The following is a 13488-nucleotide window of genomic DNA, read 5'->3' as shown; positions in this document are numbered from 1 at the left end:
GTATAAACAAGGGTAGTATAAAAAATAAGAAGCATATTTAAAAAGCATTTTTTTATTAAAAGAAAAGAGATAAAATTATATATAGGCTACATTATGTGGATGTGGGTGTGGATATAAACAATAGGCTATGTAACCAAGATGAAGTGAACATTATTGCAAAGGTTAAAATGTACAGATTGTACAGTAGTATGAGATAATAATGCACCAGAGTGTAGTAATATTGCACAAGAAAAATTGCACATTGTTTACATTGATGAACACGTTGTTTCTGAGTGTAATCAAGCACATGTGTAGCCTAATTCATGTTTCCATTGGCTACATTTGACATATTAAAGCACAATTGTTACAATATTTAAAGAATGTATTTATTTATTTAATCCCGTTAAATAGGCAGACAGCAAAAAGTATAACATATGGTTCAGGCTCAGGATAATTAATTCCTACATGGGGCAAGTGATTGTTTGGCCTCGGTTCCCCGGGCGACGGGAGAAAGGTGAGCTCGAGGAGCGGGGAAGACCCCGGGAAAACTGACGTCAGCAGACGGAACTCCCCTCCTCCCGACCCCACAGCCAGCATCCAGGAGGCTGCTGCTGTTTGACCCAGCCTCAGTAATACACAGCCAGTGGAGGCTCCAGTGAGGGGCAGCTAACCGGAGATGGTTTCATTTGTGAACGGCGAATGTGGCTCGGAGTCCGTTTACAAACGGAGAAGGACAATTGAAGCATCTCCTCCTCCAACAGAAGCGCTCACAACCGTCCAGCAGAGGCAGACAGCCCGGCACAGAAAGCAGACACTCATGTCCAAGTTGAGTGACTCTGGTTTCGAAGAAGACTTGGGATCCTCCCCGATTTCATCCCCGGCACGGATGGTTGTGTCCCCTCTCCGTTCAGACGATCCGCCTGCAGGACAGCTGTCCAACTGGTACCTCCAGTACGGGGACATCGGTTTCAAGATCCAGAGGGAGAAGGAGGCTCAGTTTCATCCCTGCAAAAGCTTGGCACGCCAGCCACAAGTAGGCTATATTATACTGAAATGTTGCCAGGTGAATGGAGACAGCAGCCTATATAAAATATGTGTAATCTCTTAACTCATTTGGGCCTGCCATTTTTTATATTTATAACAGATATTAAGGCTACTTTTCATGGTTTCCTGAAATTAACACAAAAATACTGCCATGGTGTAACTAAAGACACATAGTAGTTGTTCAGTGCATGAATATTTTGAGATCAATGGCATGGAGATAGTCTTGAAACTGCTATAAAATGCAATAGCAGATTACAAAAAAGGTGTTATATTATTCTCTTCAGTTAAAGAGGATAAACACATGCTTTGTGTGAGTAACTGCCACTATAATCCTCCGTTTTGTATCTATTAAATACTTTCAATCTGCAGTTTATACTCACAGGCTTTATGTTTCACTTGCAGCTGACTGCAGAGGCGAGGTGTAAGCTCGTCAGCTGGCTCATCCCTGTACACAAACATTTCCGTCTGTCCTTTGAGTGCTGCTGCCTGGCAGTGAACATCATGGACAGGTTCATGGCATCCACACCGGTGGCTGCTGACTGCTTCCAGCTGCTGGGTGTCACTGCACTCCTGCTATCCAGCAAACAGGTGCGTCTATAAGTGTGGTCATGGATGGATTACTGAACAGGACTATCGAGCACTGGCCTATAGGGACCTAAAGTGTACAACAACAAACAACTCCAAAGTGTATGCCAAAACAACAACAACAACAACCAAAAAAGATGACTACAAAATTATAAGAAGGGCCAAAAAAGAGACAAAACAAAAACGAAGAGACACAGAACCATTTAGAGATGCAAAATGACCAAAAAAGACACAAAGTTACTACATAAAGACAAAAAATGACAAAAACAACAACAAAGGGACATAAAATAACAGCAAAGAGACACAAAACATCCAAAACAATGACCAAAAAAGCAAAATGGCTACATAGAGACACAATCGGCCAAAATGACTATAAAAGACACAATTACGACAAAGAGACACACAAAAACTACATAGAGACACAAAACAACAGCAAATAAACACAAAAAAACAAAACAAACAAAAAAGACACCAAGTGACACAAAACCAGGAAAAGATGTATAACGACTAAAGAGACATAAAACCACCACAAAGTCTGTGTCCTATTCCTATAGGAGATGTGGGGGGCCTTTTGCTTGTCAGTGCCCAGGGGCCCATTGCCTTAGATTCTGTCCATGAGTGTGGTAAATGCTTGATGAACAGGTAGTTTATGTGTTTGGATTTCATTCTCCCTCTCTCAGGTGGAGATATGCTCACCACGGATCAGCCATCTCTTGTCACTGTGCTGTGATGCCTTCACTAAGGAGCAGCTCTGCAACCTGGAGTGTCTCATCCTCCTCCGTCTTAACTATCGCCTCGCTGCACCCACCCTGGCCTTTTTCCTGGACTATTACACCAACTGCATCGAGGCTTCCCAGCTTGAGACTGAGAATACAGGACATGGGTCTGTACGAATGAATCCAGACACAAACAGACCCCGCCAGTGCAGCAACCTTGCACGAAAAGTGTGTGAGTTGAGTTTGGCAGACTACGCTTTCAACAAATACCCACCATCTCTGACTGCTAGCTGTGCACTGACGATAGCCAGCGAGTTACTGAAGACTGAACAAGAGCTTGTTGAGCATGAAACCTTCCAGTGGGACAGTTTTGTGGATGAGCTATGTGAGACATCTGAGAGCCCTGAGCTTTCTGAGAGCCACTTCCTGTCTGTGAGTCAGGGGAGACACGACCACAGTCTGGCCCAGGAATGCAAAGACAACCTGAGGCTGTTGGTGTCGTTAAACCAGGAGACACTGGAAGTGATGTCTGCCATGTGACTACAAGTGTGCCACTATTCAGATGTTAGCAAAATGCCAAAATCCCCACTATTTTTATTATTTACCTTTATTTAAAGGTGATGTTCAGAAGTTAAGTCTGGTGTTTATGCAAACCTACTCATGTACCTCATAGGCTGAACTGAATGAATGTTTCCCTTGTTTATCATTGAAGATATTCATATATTCAGTTTATTTTAATTAATTCTATATCAGAGTTTTTATTTACTGTGAATGCACTGACTTGCTGTAACTGCTGCAACCTATTCAATGAAGGACCTGGAAAAAGTACTGTAATTAATTGTTTGTTTTCATTATGAAATAAATTATCAGTAAATTAATTTGTGCCAGTGTCTTAATGGATATTAAAACGTGAAGCCATAATTCCAACACAGCTGAAAAATACAACGTCTTTCATTGGAAATAAGTCTGGCCAGATGTCATTGAGACTGGATGACATGAATATGAAATCATGCAGTATGACAAAATGCACCACCTACAGTACAATGTTGTTTATGTCGGCAACTTTAACTGGATTGGATGAGCATATAGCAGGGGTTTTAATTGAGCTCAGTAAGGCATACATGACTACTGTGTTAGAGCTAATTTCAGACTGACAGATCCATAGGGAAGCATGCCATAGAAAGTATAAAATTAAGAATATATTGCCCTTTTTTCTGAATTATTAAAACAGTTCTGTATTTCTGACAAAAGTTTTCATGAAAAGAAAAGTCAGCAGATTTTTCTTTCTTATGAGAAAAGTTCCCATGGGAAAATATGCTGATTTTTTTCATCTTCAAAGAGATAATTATCTCAGAATTTGTATATATGTAAATTTTCCTGGAAAAATATGGAGATAATTTTTTTTGTTGGATTTTTTTTCCTGAGATAATAATCTCAGAAAAGTTTTCATGTGAGAAATGTTCTTTACTGAATAAATAAGATAATTGTCGTCTGAATTCAGAAATAATTTCTTATTCTGTGAAAACTTCTCACGATTCTAAAATAATAATTTCAATAATTTAGAAAAACAGATCAACTAGTTTTTCTCAGTTGGATACATTGCTCTTCTCTAGATTTAAATGTGACTTTGTAGACCCTATACTTTTTCTCCCCGTGTATGTGATTTTTGTGGCTTAAATGTTATTTGTCAGGAGGTCAGTTGACCACATTACTTACCGTTGCATCACTGACCTGTGCCAACACAGTCTGGTCAAGTGAGGGGCTTTCTCTGATAATCCATTACGCGTGGCATCTCGACCTGCTGACACAGTGTCGACCACACAGGTGCATTCAGCGTTAAGGGTCAACAAGGCTTACTCTTGTTTGTTTACTAATAGAGGCATTTGTCACGAGTGTTTACTGAGCTGTCTGTTGTAATTACCCTTTTCCTTTTTTCCATCTCGCTTTAAATGTGGCAACAGGCCTTGACCCTAAGATATTTTACGCACAGCTGAATAGAAATTACGCACTGAGTGATGTGGCCATGAAATAAAGCATTTTGTCTCGACAATTCCAGTGTGCTGTTCAGCCTTATGGAGACTATATAGAAACGCTGATTGTATAAAACAGAAGGGGCTGGGAGAAGCCTTGCCGGGCTCTGCATGCGCCTCTGGCAGGGCATAGGGGATATTTGGCTGTAGGCGGAGGAGGGAGGGCAGATCTGACGCAGAGGGCACCTGCTGTAATGGCGCCGTTATGCGCGGTACCACTTTACACTTCAGGGCAGAAAAACCGTTAGTCTGCACCAATTTAATCTCCGAGGACGCTGTCACTCCCTGGAGACCAAATAAGTGCATGTGATTGGGCCAAAACTATGAGACCGCGGCACGGAGAGACACAAACCGGGAGAATTTGGTCTATATCAGCTTCAAATCAAACCATGATCCTGGTCAGCCCAGCAGCCGGAGCTGAGCTCATGAAGATGCAAAGAGACAGGAAAGTGTTTGGTGCTGTGTGTCCCAACCAAATGGGCCAACAGGGGAGGAGAGCTGCAGGAAACAAAAAGGTATGGCACCTCTGTCTTTAAAATTATGCAGACATTCCAGCTCTGTGCAGTGGTGTTAACAGACTCTCTATCTGCAGGATAAGCTGGTGCCAAGAAGCAGCAGTCCTGTCAGTGTGTACGCTGAGCTGCCCTGCATTATTGAACAAGGTATGCGCATGTCTGGCTACTTCATGCACCACCTTCCCGCATGTAAAATAAAGGCAGCGATTGCGAATAATAACATTTACAGACACACTTTCTTGTGTTGCAGCTTTTTCAACGATTGCATGGAATGATTTGGAAGAATGTGCGTCTGTGGTGAGACGGGAGAGCGACTCCCTCTGCTCTCAGGTGAGGAAAAAAACCTTCATCAGTACCAGAAAAAAAAATTCTTATGTGACATCTCAGGTTGTTGTGCCCCTGGTTTTCGCACTTCCAACAATTTAGATCTAGCAGAGAGATAGCATGGTGGCAGATCTTCGTCCCTTTACAGTTGTTAATGTTTGACAGAGTGTGCTGGAATTCTGCATGAATGTAGTTTACTCATGACACGCAGGCTACCGCTAATTGGCTGGACCTCCCAAGTTTTGTCCACGAGCTGCCTCTTTGGCACAGCTCACCGTGCGCACTAAACACATTACGCGCCGGCACACTTACTGAAATGACTACTCAGACATGTTCTGCCATACAGCCACTCTACTCTGCCTGGTCGTGGTGGGACTTTCAGGTCTGTGGCAGTTGTGGTTTCATTGTCGACTAAGTTTTTAATGCGTATATGTCTTTATATTCTTTAAATCAACAATGTTACTCCTCCACAGGTGAATGACTCTGACGTAGATGACCAAGACTTTGGAGATTATGGGCTGGATTTCGTGGCAGGTGAGTAATGCAAATATTCGACTGTAGAGATGCAACATTTACATCTAAGTCGTATTAAGTTGGGCTTCTATAATTATATATAAAAAGTGTTGACTGAAGCCCTGGGTTTTTGTCTCCTCTGTCAGATTCTCCTGCCACCCTGGAGAGCAGTCTGTCTCCAGCTGAGCTGGTCCCATTTCAGGGATGTGTCATCCCTCTGCTCACCCCTCAGCGGTACTTCTCTTCAGAGGACAGTCTGGCTCACTCATCAGCAGGAGCAGGCAACACATCTGCCCAAGATGGAGCTCCCTGGCAGGGCATCGCCCAGTGCCAAGGCAGGGTGTTGGGAGAGTCTATGGAAGTCAACAATCAGGTAAATCCTCACTCTTAGATTTATGATCAATGGACAGTGTTTTTCCCTTCTTTTTTCTCATTTGAACTTAAATGACTGCATGATAGGACACTATTCATATGTGATTTGTTTGCAATAGTAATATCCATGACACCTCAAAGCCCTGCTATTGACCTATGACAAGTTCAGTGACGTGTTTGGACTCATGGTCGTCCTGCGGTATCAAGATGTTATATCTCCAAAATGATGCTCAGAAAAAGACCTGGATTCTTTTTTATAATGTATAATAAACAGTATAAACAGTATAATGTGCAACTTTTCCAAATGAACATGTCTAAACTCCACTAGACCTATGTTGAGTTGTGTACTTACATTATCCCAAATGGCTCCAACAATTTTCAAACCCAGAGAAAAATGTATTTTTTTTTTTAGATTATTTTTTGGGCATTTTACATGCTTTATTGAAAGCGAGAGACAGATAGAAAGGGGGTGACAGAGGGGAGGACATGCGGTAAAGGGAGCTCAGGCCGGATTCGAACCCGGCTCCACCGCAGCGAGGACTGTAGCCTCTATACATGGGGCGCCTGTGTAACCCACTACGCTACAGACCACCCCAGAAATATGTAATTTTAATCGTAAGCACTGTTGTTGTCTGCCGGAAGTCAGGAGCTTTAAGCCACATTTTTCAATACACTTTTTAGAATGTGATTGTTTTTAACATTATATTTGAACCAGATAAAGAATTTTACTCATTCGATGTCTGGATAAAGTTATCAGAGAAACAAGCTGAGCTTAGGGGCGATGTGCCTCGCAGACCCTCGGTGAGTATTACTTATAGTATATGGAATTACAGACACAAAACAGAACCTGTATGGAAACGAGGCATGAAGGAATCCAAAACAAGAGAAGCTGACTGCAATGACCGCAATGTTGGAAGACAACAATTCCGACCAAACTCCATCTTTTGTTATTGTTGTGATAAAGAGACGCCTAGTGGCAGAAAATGACTTAACGTACAATAGTTTAAAAAGGTTAAGCTCTACTGGAGAGTTTGTGTACACCACTAAAACGTGTCATTCTTCTGGTTCAAATTACGTACAATTCACATTACTAAATATCACTAGAAGCGGAGTTTGTGGTTGTCATGTAACTGTTGCAATCAAACTTTGCATAATCATAAAGTATCTAAATATATTGGTTATGCCATGGTGACTTAACATAGTGTCTTTGTATGTCTGCAGCTCCACGAGACTCTACACCGTAAACAGGAAGAGATTGACTCCCTTCAAGAGAGAAACCTTTACCTCAGGCAGCTGGCCAGCCGTGCAAAGCACCTGGCCTCAGTGCTTGACGTGAGTACATGGCTGAGACAAATACATACACTCTGATTCACCCTGGATACAATATATAACCTCTTATGCATGAATTAATCTGTATTTCTGTTGGTCTGCAGAAACTAATGACAGTCAGAGACCCAAATGGAAGTGAACCAGTGAGGCCCTGTGGTGCTAAAGCGTCCCTCAGTCCCTGTAAGCGGCAGCGACTGGATGAAGGATATGAAACAGAGTCTTCTGACTCAGTGGAGGACATTTTGAGGGACATCAGCACACGCTGCAATGCCGTCCTGCACAGCACTGCCACCGGAACATCCCTACCGCAGGAATCAGAGACTATACGTATGTACGGAGCATTCTCAGGCCTACAGACGTCTATATCCAAAGACAGCAGCATGATGGTGGATGGAGCAGAGCCTGAAGAGACCGTCTCATCCTTCAGAACTTCTATCAGAGAGCACTGCACCATAAGGACGCAGGTGTTTCCTCAGGGACGAGCCTTCACCTCCAGGACTCAGCAAGGAGGATACCGCTTCCGCTGGGTGCCCGACCACAGCTGAAATATAAAATCAGATGTATTAAAGGGCCATACGTCTAGGAAGGAAGTGTGGGTGGGCAGTAATTGTTAATGCCTAACTAAAAATCTATAGTGAGATCTGTAAATGATTACATGATGTCTTCCTCAGGTAGCTTGTCAGCTCATCAGTCAGAGGTGGTGCCGGACAAAGGAAATGATACTGCCACAGCTTTTGTTTTCATTGTGTTTCTGTTTACAGGCCTGAAAATGTAATGATCTAGACAATCAATGGAGCATGTTTACTTTTACACCTCATAAGAAGTTTTGTCTTGGAAAACAGAAATGATTTTCCAAGTTTGGAAATAAAAATTATGTTTTATATAAAACAGATGTTGGAGAGATTTTTTAATAATGGGATGATGATTCAAGTGATATTTAAAGGGACAGTTCACCCCAAAATAAAAAAACAACAACATTTTTTCTCTTACCTGGGGCTATTTATTAATTTATATTGTTTTGGTGATGGTTGTGCAATGTTGGGAGATATGGGCTATAAAGATGTGTCTTCTCAATATATTTGAACATATATATACAATATGGGGACTCTGCTTTTGGTGCTTAAAGTGTCAAAGAAAAAAATGTAGAAAAAACTCATTATCACTGCACCTTTCCAGAAATCATGACCCGTTGACCTTGTTGTGACCAATTTCTTGTTGATTATCTTGAGGTATCAGGTCATGATTTCTGGAAAGAGAAATTAGTTTTTCAAATGTATTTTTTTTTTCAAACTATACTGATGAAAAGCACTACAGATGCGAGAAAAAACATGTATCTTTGTTTTGGAGTTGAACTGCCCCTTTAAACAAATGGACAGAAACTGTTTCCAATGTGAACTTTTCTTGTTTGAGCAGTGAAACAAATGTGACCCAGTGACCTTTTTTAGGAATCAGGACTTCCTTCCCTTTTGTCTCCGTCTGAGTGACTGTGTGGCCTGAAAAAGGGCACCGAGTCATGACGCATTACAAACATCCTTGTTTATATACTTGATTTTGGAAATTTATATGAATTTTTGTCTTCATAGCAATACTTTGTGCTCTTTTAAATCAACATTTCACCTGTATTCCCAAGTCAAAAATTCACATCATATCAAATTGTACGTTTTAAACTGGAATAAGAGGAAGACACTTATTGAAGGGGATGTTACCTTCTGATCTTTGGCTATCTCTGATGTAATCTTCACCCTTACTGTTGAGGGCTTTAGCTGTAAAAAGTATAGGTTAGTGTAAGGTGGACCGGTCCAGAGGACAGTGTCAAACCTCAGACACCTGTTTAAACTCCCCAAACCTGGGTCTGTTTACTTTAGAGCAGTAGAGGCAGCACTGAGCCTGCTGTCATGAACACTGGATGTAACAACATAAACAAAGATAAGATAAGAACCTGATAAAGAGATAGTGTTGCTATCTATCTATCTATCTATCTATCTATCTATCTATCTATCTATCTATCTATCTATCTATCTATCTATCTATCATTTATCTATTATCATGCACCATACATAAGCAGTTGAGAAAGAAGTACAGTACAAGTATAGCCAGATAGATTGAATAATATAGGCCTATTGTCTGATATTCATCTATATGAAAACTTTTCCCCAGAAATTACAACATAGTAAACAATTCTTTTTGAGTCATTTTAAAATGGTGTTAGCTATTTTTATTTTATTTTATTTATTTCTAGGAATGGTTGACAATGTAACACATTTTCTATATCATGTATAATAATATTTAATATTCTTCAGTTAAGTTGTTTAAAAAAGCAGCTGTCCGAGTACCTTTGCAGAGTCATATTGGTGCAAAATCGGTGCACAATCCACATAGACAAAGTCTATTTAAATTCCAGCTGACATCTTTACCATTTTTGCCACCATATTGGCAATCTCTTATTTTTTTCCCCTTTAAAACCGGTATCTGTATCAGTCTCAACTATCTGTCGGGCTCTAATTCAAACATTGAGGCATCAAATTATACCACGTATAAGTGTTCATTGTGCAGAAAGTCCCATTTTAGAATCATATATATGATATTACTGAATTAAAATTCTTGATGCACATATGCCTGCTACACACTAATATTTTAGTTTATAAAGGTTGGGCTATTTGTTTTGATTACTGCTGGTTAGCTTGTAAATTCATAAAGTCATATCTTAACAGATAAAACAATTACTATTATATTCTTTGTTATTAATCTCAATCTGCAAATCATACAATGTCTCCCTTTGAATTGTGGTGGATCAGTACTTCAAAATAAAACTTTGGTAGCTTTCAGTAGGCTACTTAAGAAAGTACTATCTCTCCACTGAGGTGGCTCACCCTGACCCCACAGACTTGATCACCGTTAACAATGTAACTTCCTGCTGCCAACGTAAATCAAACAGGACGCTTGTTGTCAGAGCTCATATAACCGCAGAAACCTTCACACACAGGCGCACCTCCAGCTCGAGCACTTTTACTGCAAACAAATCCCTGTGTCAGCGAGCAGCAGCGCGGTGAGAGTGGCCACGGAGCGCCGCGCTTTGTTTAAGCTGCTTGTGACACATTTGACCGGTTAAGCTACCGCCAAACTGCAGGGGACAATGCGGGAGGGGGAAGGAAAATACAGACACAATGAGTTTCTAAGGTGACTAAAGCCAAACCTGGAGGGAGGCTGCAAACCAGACAGAGTACCGCGGGAAAGAAAAAAAAATCTGTTGAGGGATGCTGATAGTGGTGCAGGCCTGCCGGCAAATACACACAAAGTTAAGATTTTTTGAAAGCCTACACTGTAAAATAAATAAATTAAACAAAAAAAAAAATTGGAAAAAGTCTGGCAGCAAGAGTTGTTTTTCTTTCTTTCTTTTCTCACTTTAATAAGTGCTTTGTCATGCTACCATTTCTTTTTTAAATGTTTTACATAAAATGTTTTACTTTAAGAAAACAGCAAGTTGCCCTAATTTTAAATTCCAATTATTTTATTTTTTACATAGAATTCATTGTAGAGACCGTTACACAATCGAATAGGCCAATACTGTAAAATGGTTATTATTTGTAATAAAGGTAATTTACCTTTTTTTATGGCATTTGCACTTAATGTTGAAAAAAAAACTTAATTACTAATTACTTTTATTTTTTTACAGTGTGTGCAAGTGGCACATTGCACATTTTAAAGCAAGATAATCAACCTTTGTATGCATAATGTTTTCAAGGATAAAAAATTCCGATTGATTTTTGTTGATAAACTCATGTTGTGTTATATGAATGTGAGTCTACACGCTGTTCAGTCAGCATGTGTCTGCTGCTGCACGCACCTGTCGCACAGCTCCAGGCTCGAGCATAGGTGTGAGCGCATATGGAAGTGGCAGGTGGCGAGAACGTGCTCTGCTCGCGCCGTTCAGCCCACTTAGCGCGAGAGCAGCTCGTCATTAAAACGGTGTGGCCCGCGGACACAGGGCCTCTGTTAAACGAGGCCACTGTTAAAGAGCAGTTATAAGATTATCCTAATAATTATTATTGCTAAATTGATTTTATTTTTCTAGTTGTCAAGTAGGGCCTTAATTATTATATTTTTCTTAACAACTAAAATAAAAAATAAAAAGTTTTTGCATAAACAAAAAAGACACATTTTTAATTTATTTTTATTTTTTATTTTAGGTGAGTTGCTAAATTAAAATATCTCACTTCACAAAAATATTTTGCATAAATTGTAGTCTTTCATTTAATTTCTTTCAATTTAAGTTGAGTTATTAATTAGCCTAAAACAAAATAAACAAAAGAAAAAGAAAATATTAAAATAGGCTAATATTTTTTGCATAAACTCTAGAATCTTTCATTTTTATTTAACTTAAAATACAATACATGAACTTCCATAAACTGCTTAAAATATAATTTCTACAATGACTATATTTTGTTAATATAGCCTCTTTTAAAAAAAGACAAAAAAGAAAACAATAGGCTACTAGGATACACTATTGACTATAAAGTACATTGACCATTTTTAGTATTCACTATTTTTCTTTTAAATGTGCAAAGACAAACCAATAATACTGACTAATACAACATAGGCCTATTATTCTTTAGCACCATATTTTCTCAGCCATAATGACAGGCTAGCTAATAGGCTGAGTAAGCCAGTGAAATGATAAACTGTGTAGAAATAAAAGTCTGCCCTTGTCTTGATCATTAACTGATAACATGTTGCCGCCTCAGCCTTCAGTACATTGCCGCGTTGCTCTTTTTACTGTGTCTATTTGTTTCCAATAGAAACCAAGACGCGGAGGGAATCCCTGAACAAGACTACTTAATTAAAAAAAAAAAAAAAAAATTTACCTAACCGCCAATAGCAGAGCAGAGGACGGTGCTTCCCGCTCCGCTGTCCGCCGGGGACACTATTTAGGATCGGAGTCCGTCCTCAGAGAGCAGACAGCAGGTGCTCCGGGCAGCAGGAGCGGCTCCTGGAACACAAGGAGAGGGAAGAGACGGGGTTTTATTCAACTTATGGCAAGTGGAGATGAAAGTTACAGGTGGAAAATCAAATGACTGGGTGAGTAATTTATAAATAATATAAAAATAGCCTAATAAGTATGGTATTCTTTAGTATTATGACTTGTTGCTGCCAGGCAACCATCTCCAAACACTGCAACACAGTTCAGCCTATTTACTGCAAATCACTATAACATTAATAAATACTTGTTTTGTTTTTTTAATTATAATGAGCAACAATTTGACTCTGTTTTTTTTTTCTATTTATAACCAGGACAATATGAGGAGAATGCTGAGAGATTTTGTAGGAAAGAGACGACATTTCCCTATCAAGGTAAGAGGGGAAATAAAGACTAACTGACTCAAACGCTTTGCTGTTCATCCTCCCCTCCAGCCTCTGAGCAGGTGGTGACAGTGTGGCAGTGTACTGCTGCTGGCTGTGCTATCTGATTGACAGCTGTCAGCTGCACTCCTCACTGCTGCCACTGACTGCCCTCCAACACCCTGCTGACGATGCCACTTAGCACACTTCATCACCTGTAAACTTAAAAAGTCAACAGTCGACTCAAGCTGGCAGTGGGGTGGGAGAAAACACATGTAATTATACATTTAGCACAATGAAAAGAGTTCAGCTCAACATCAGTTCAGCTTAGTCAAATCCCTACATTTGCATTTACAGCAGGCCTGTGAGCTGTGGCTGGTTGGGAGGCAGTGTAATGTTAGCTGATGTTTCTGTTGCCAGCTCACACTGCTCTGCTGCCTTAACAGTTACATTTGACTATACGTTTATTACTTGTTCCTTAAATGCTGCAGTCTCGTATACTTCAAATGTCAGCGAATCAGGAGATATAAGTACCCTACAGGATTCTTGAGATGGTTAGAGACTTTATACAGGGGTTTTCCAATTTAGGCTGATTTTCAGTGTTTGAGCTCCTGGTATAACAAAGAGCTAAGACAATATCAGCTGATATTGTGGGTGGCTGGTAGGCAGTGTCTTGTTAGCTGGTTGAATGTGTGTGTGCCAGCTTACCTGCTGCTGCCCTCCAACTGCCCATTTCAATCCACA

General features: G+C 40.2%; 2 protein-coding genes across 2 annotated transcripts; both read left to right on the top strand.

Annotated features, from left to right (window-relative positions):
* The first annotated feature begins 527 nt into the window (after positions 1-527).
* LOC131975240 (cyclin-O) lies at positions 528-3216 on the top strand. The gene is made up of 3 exons (XM_059337851.1): positions 528-1012; positions 1426-1611; positions 2289-3216. The coding sequence occupies exons 1-3, from the start codon at positions 656-658 to the stop codon at positions 2862-2864; spliced, it is 1119 nt and encodes a 372-aa protein (XP_059193834.1). The 5' UTR covers positions 528-655; the 3' UTR covers positions 2865-3216.
* Positions 3217-4743: 1527 nt separating this feature from the next.
* mcidas (multiciliate differentiation and DNA synthesis associated cell cycle protein) lies at positions 4744-8255 on the top strand. The gene is made up of 7 exons (XM_059336765.1): positions 4744-4869; positions 4947-5016; positions 5120-5199; positions 5667-5727; positions 5853-6079; positions 7300-7410; positions 7512-8255. The coding sequence occupies exons 1-7, from the start codon at positions 4744-4746 to the stop codon at positions 7950-7952; spliced, it is 1116 nt and encodes a 371-aa protein (XP_059192748.1). The 3' UTR covers positions 7953-8255.
* Positions 8256-13488: the final 5233 nt, after the last annotated feature.

The sequence above is a fragment of the Centropristis striata genome, chromosome 7 (assembly GCF_030273125.1).
Source record: "Centropristis striata isolate RG_2023a ecotype Rhode Island chromosome 7, C.striata_1.0, whole genome shotgun sequence".
NCBI classification, from domain to species: Eukaryota; Metazoa; Chordata; class Actinopteri; order Perciformes; family Serranidae; genus Centropristis; species Centropristis striata.
Note: the sequence above shows the minus strand (reverse complement) of the source record. Positions and strands in the feature narration are given on the sequence as shown.

Coding starts and splice junctions, on each gene's coding strand:
- LOC131975240 (XM_059337851.1), top strand. CDS start 656: ATGGTTTCATTTGTGAACGGCGAATGTGGCTCGGAGTCCGTTTACAAA. Junction 1,013..1,425: donor GCTTGGCACGCCAGCCACAA/GTAGGCTATATT, acceptor TTTCACTTGCAG/CTGACTGCAGAGGCGAGGTG. Junction 1,612..2,288: donor TCCTGCTATCCAGCAAACAG/GTGCGTCTATAA, acceptor TCCCTCTCTCAG/GTGGAGATATGCTCACCACG.
- mcidas (XM_059336765.1), top strand. CDS start 4,744: ATGATCCTGGTCAGCCCAGCAGCCGGAGCTGAGCTCATGAAGATGCAA. Junction 5,017..5,119: donor GCCCTGCATTATTGAACAAG/GTATGCGCATGT, acceptor CTTGTGTTGCAG/CTTTTTCAACGATTGCATGG. Junction 5,728..5,852: donor TGGGCTGGATTTCGTGGCAG/GTGAGTAATGCA, acceptor CTCCTCTGTCAG/ATTCTCCTGCCACCCTGGAG.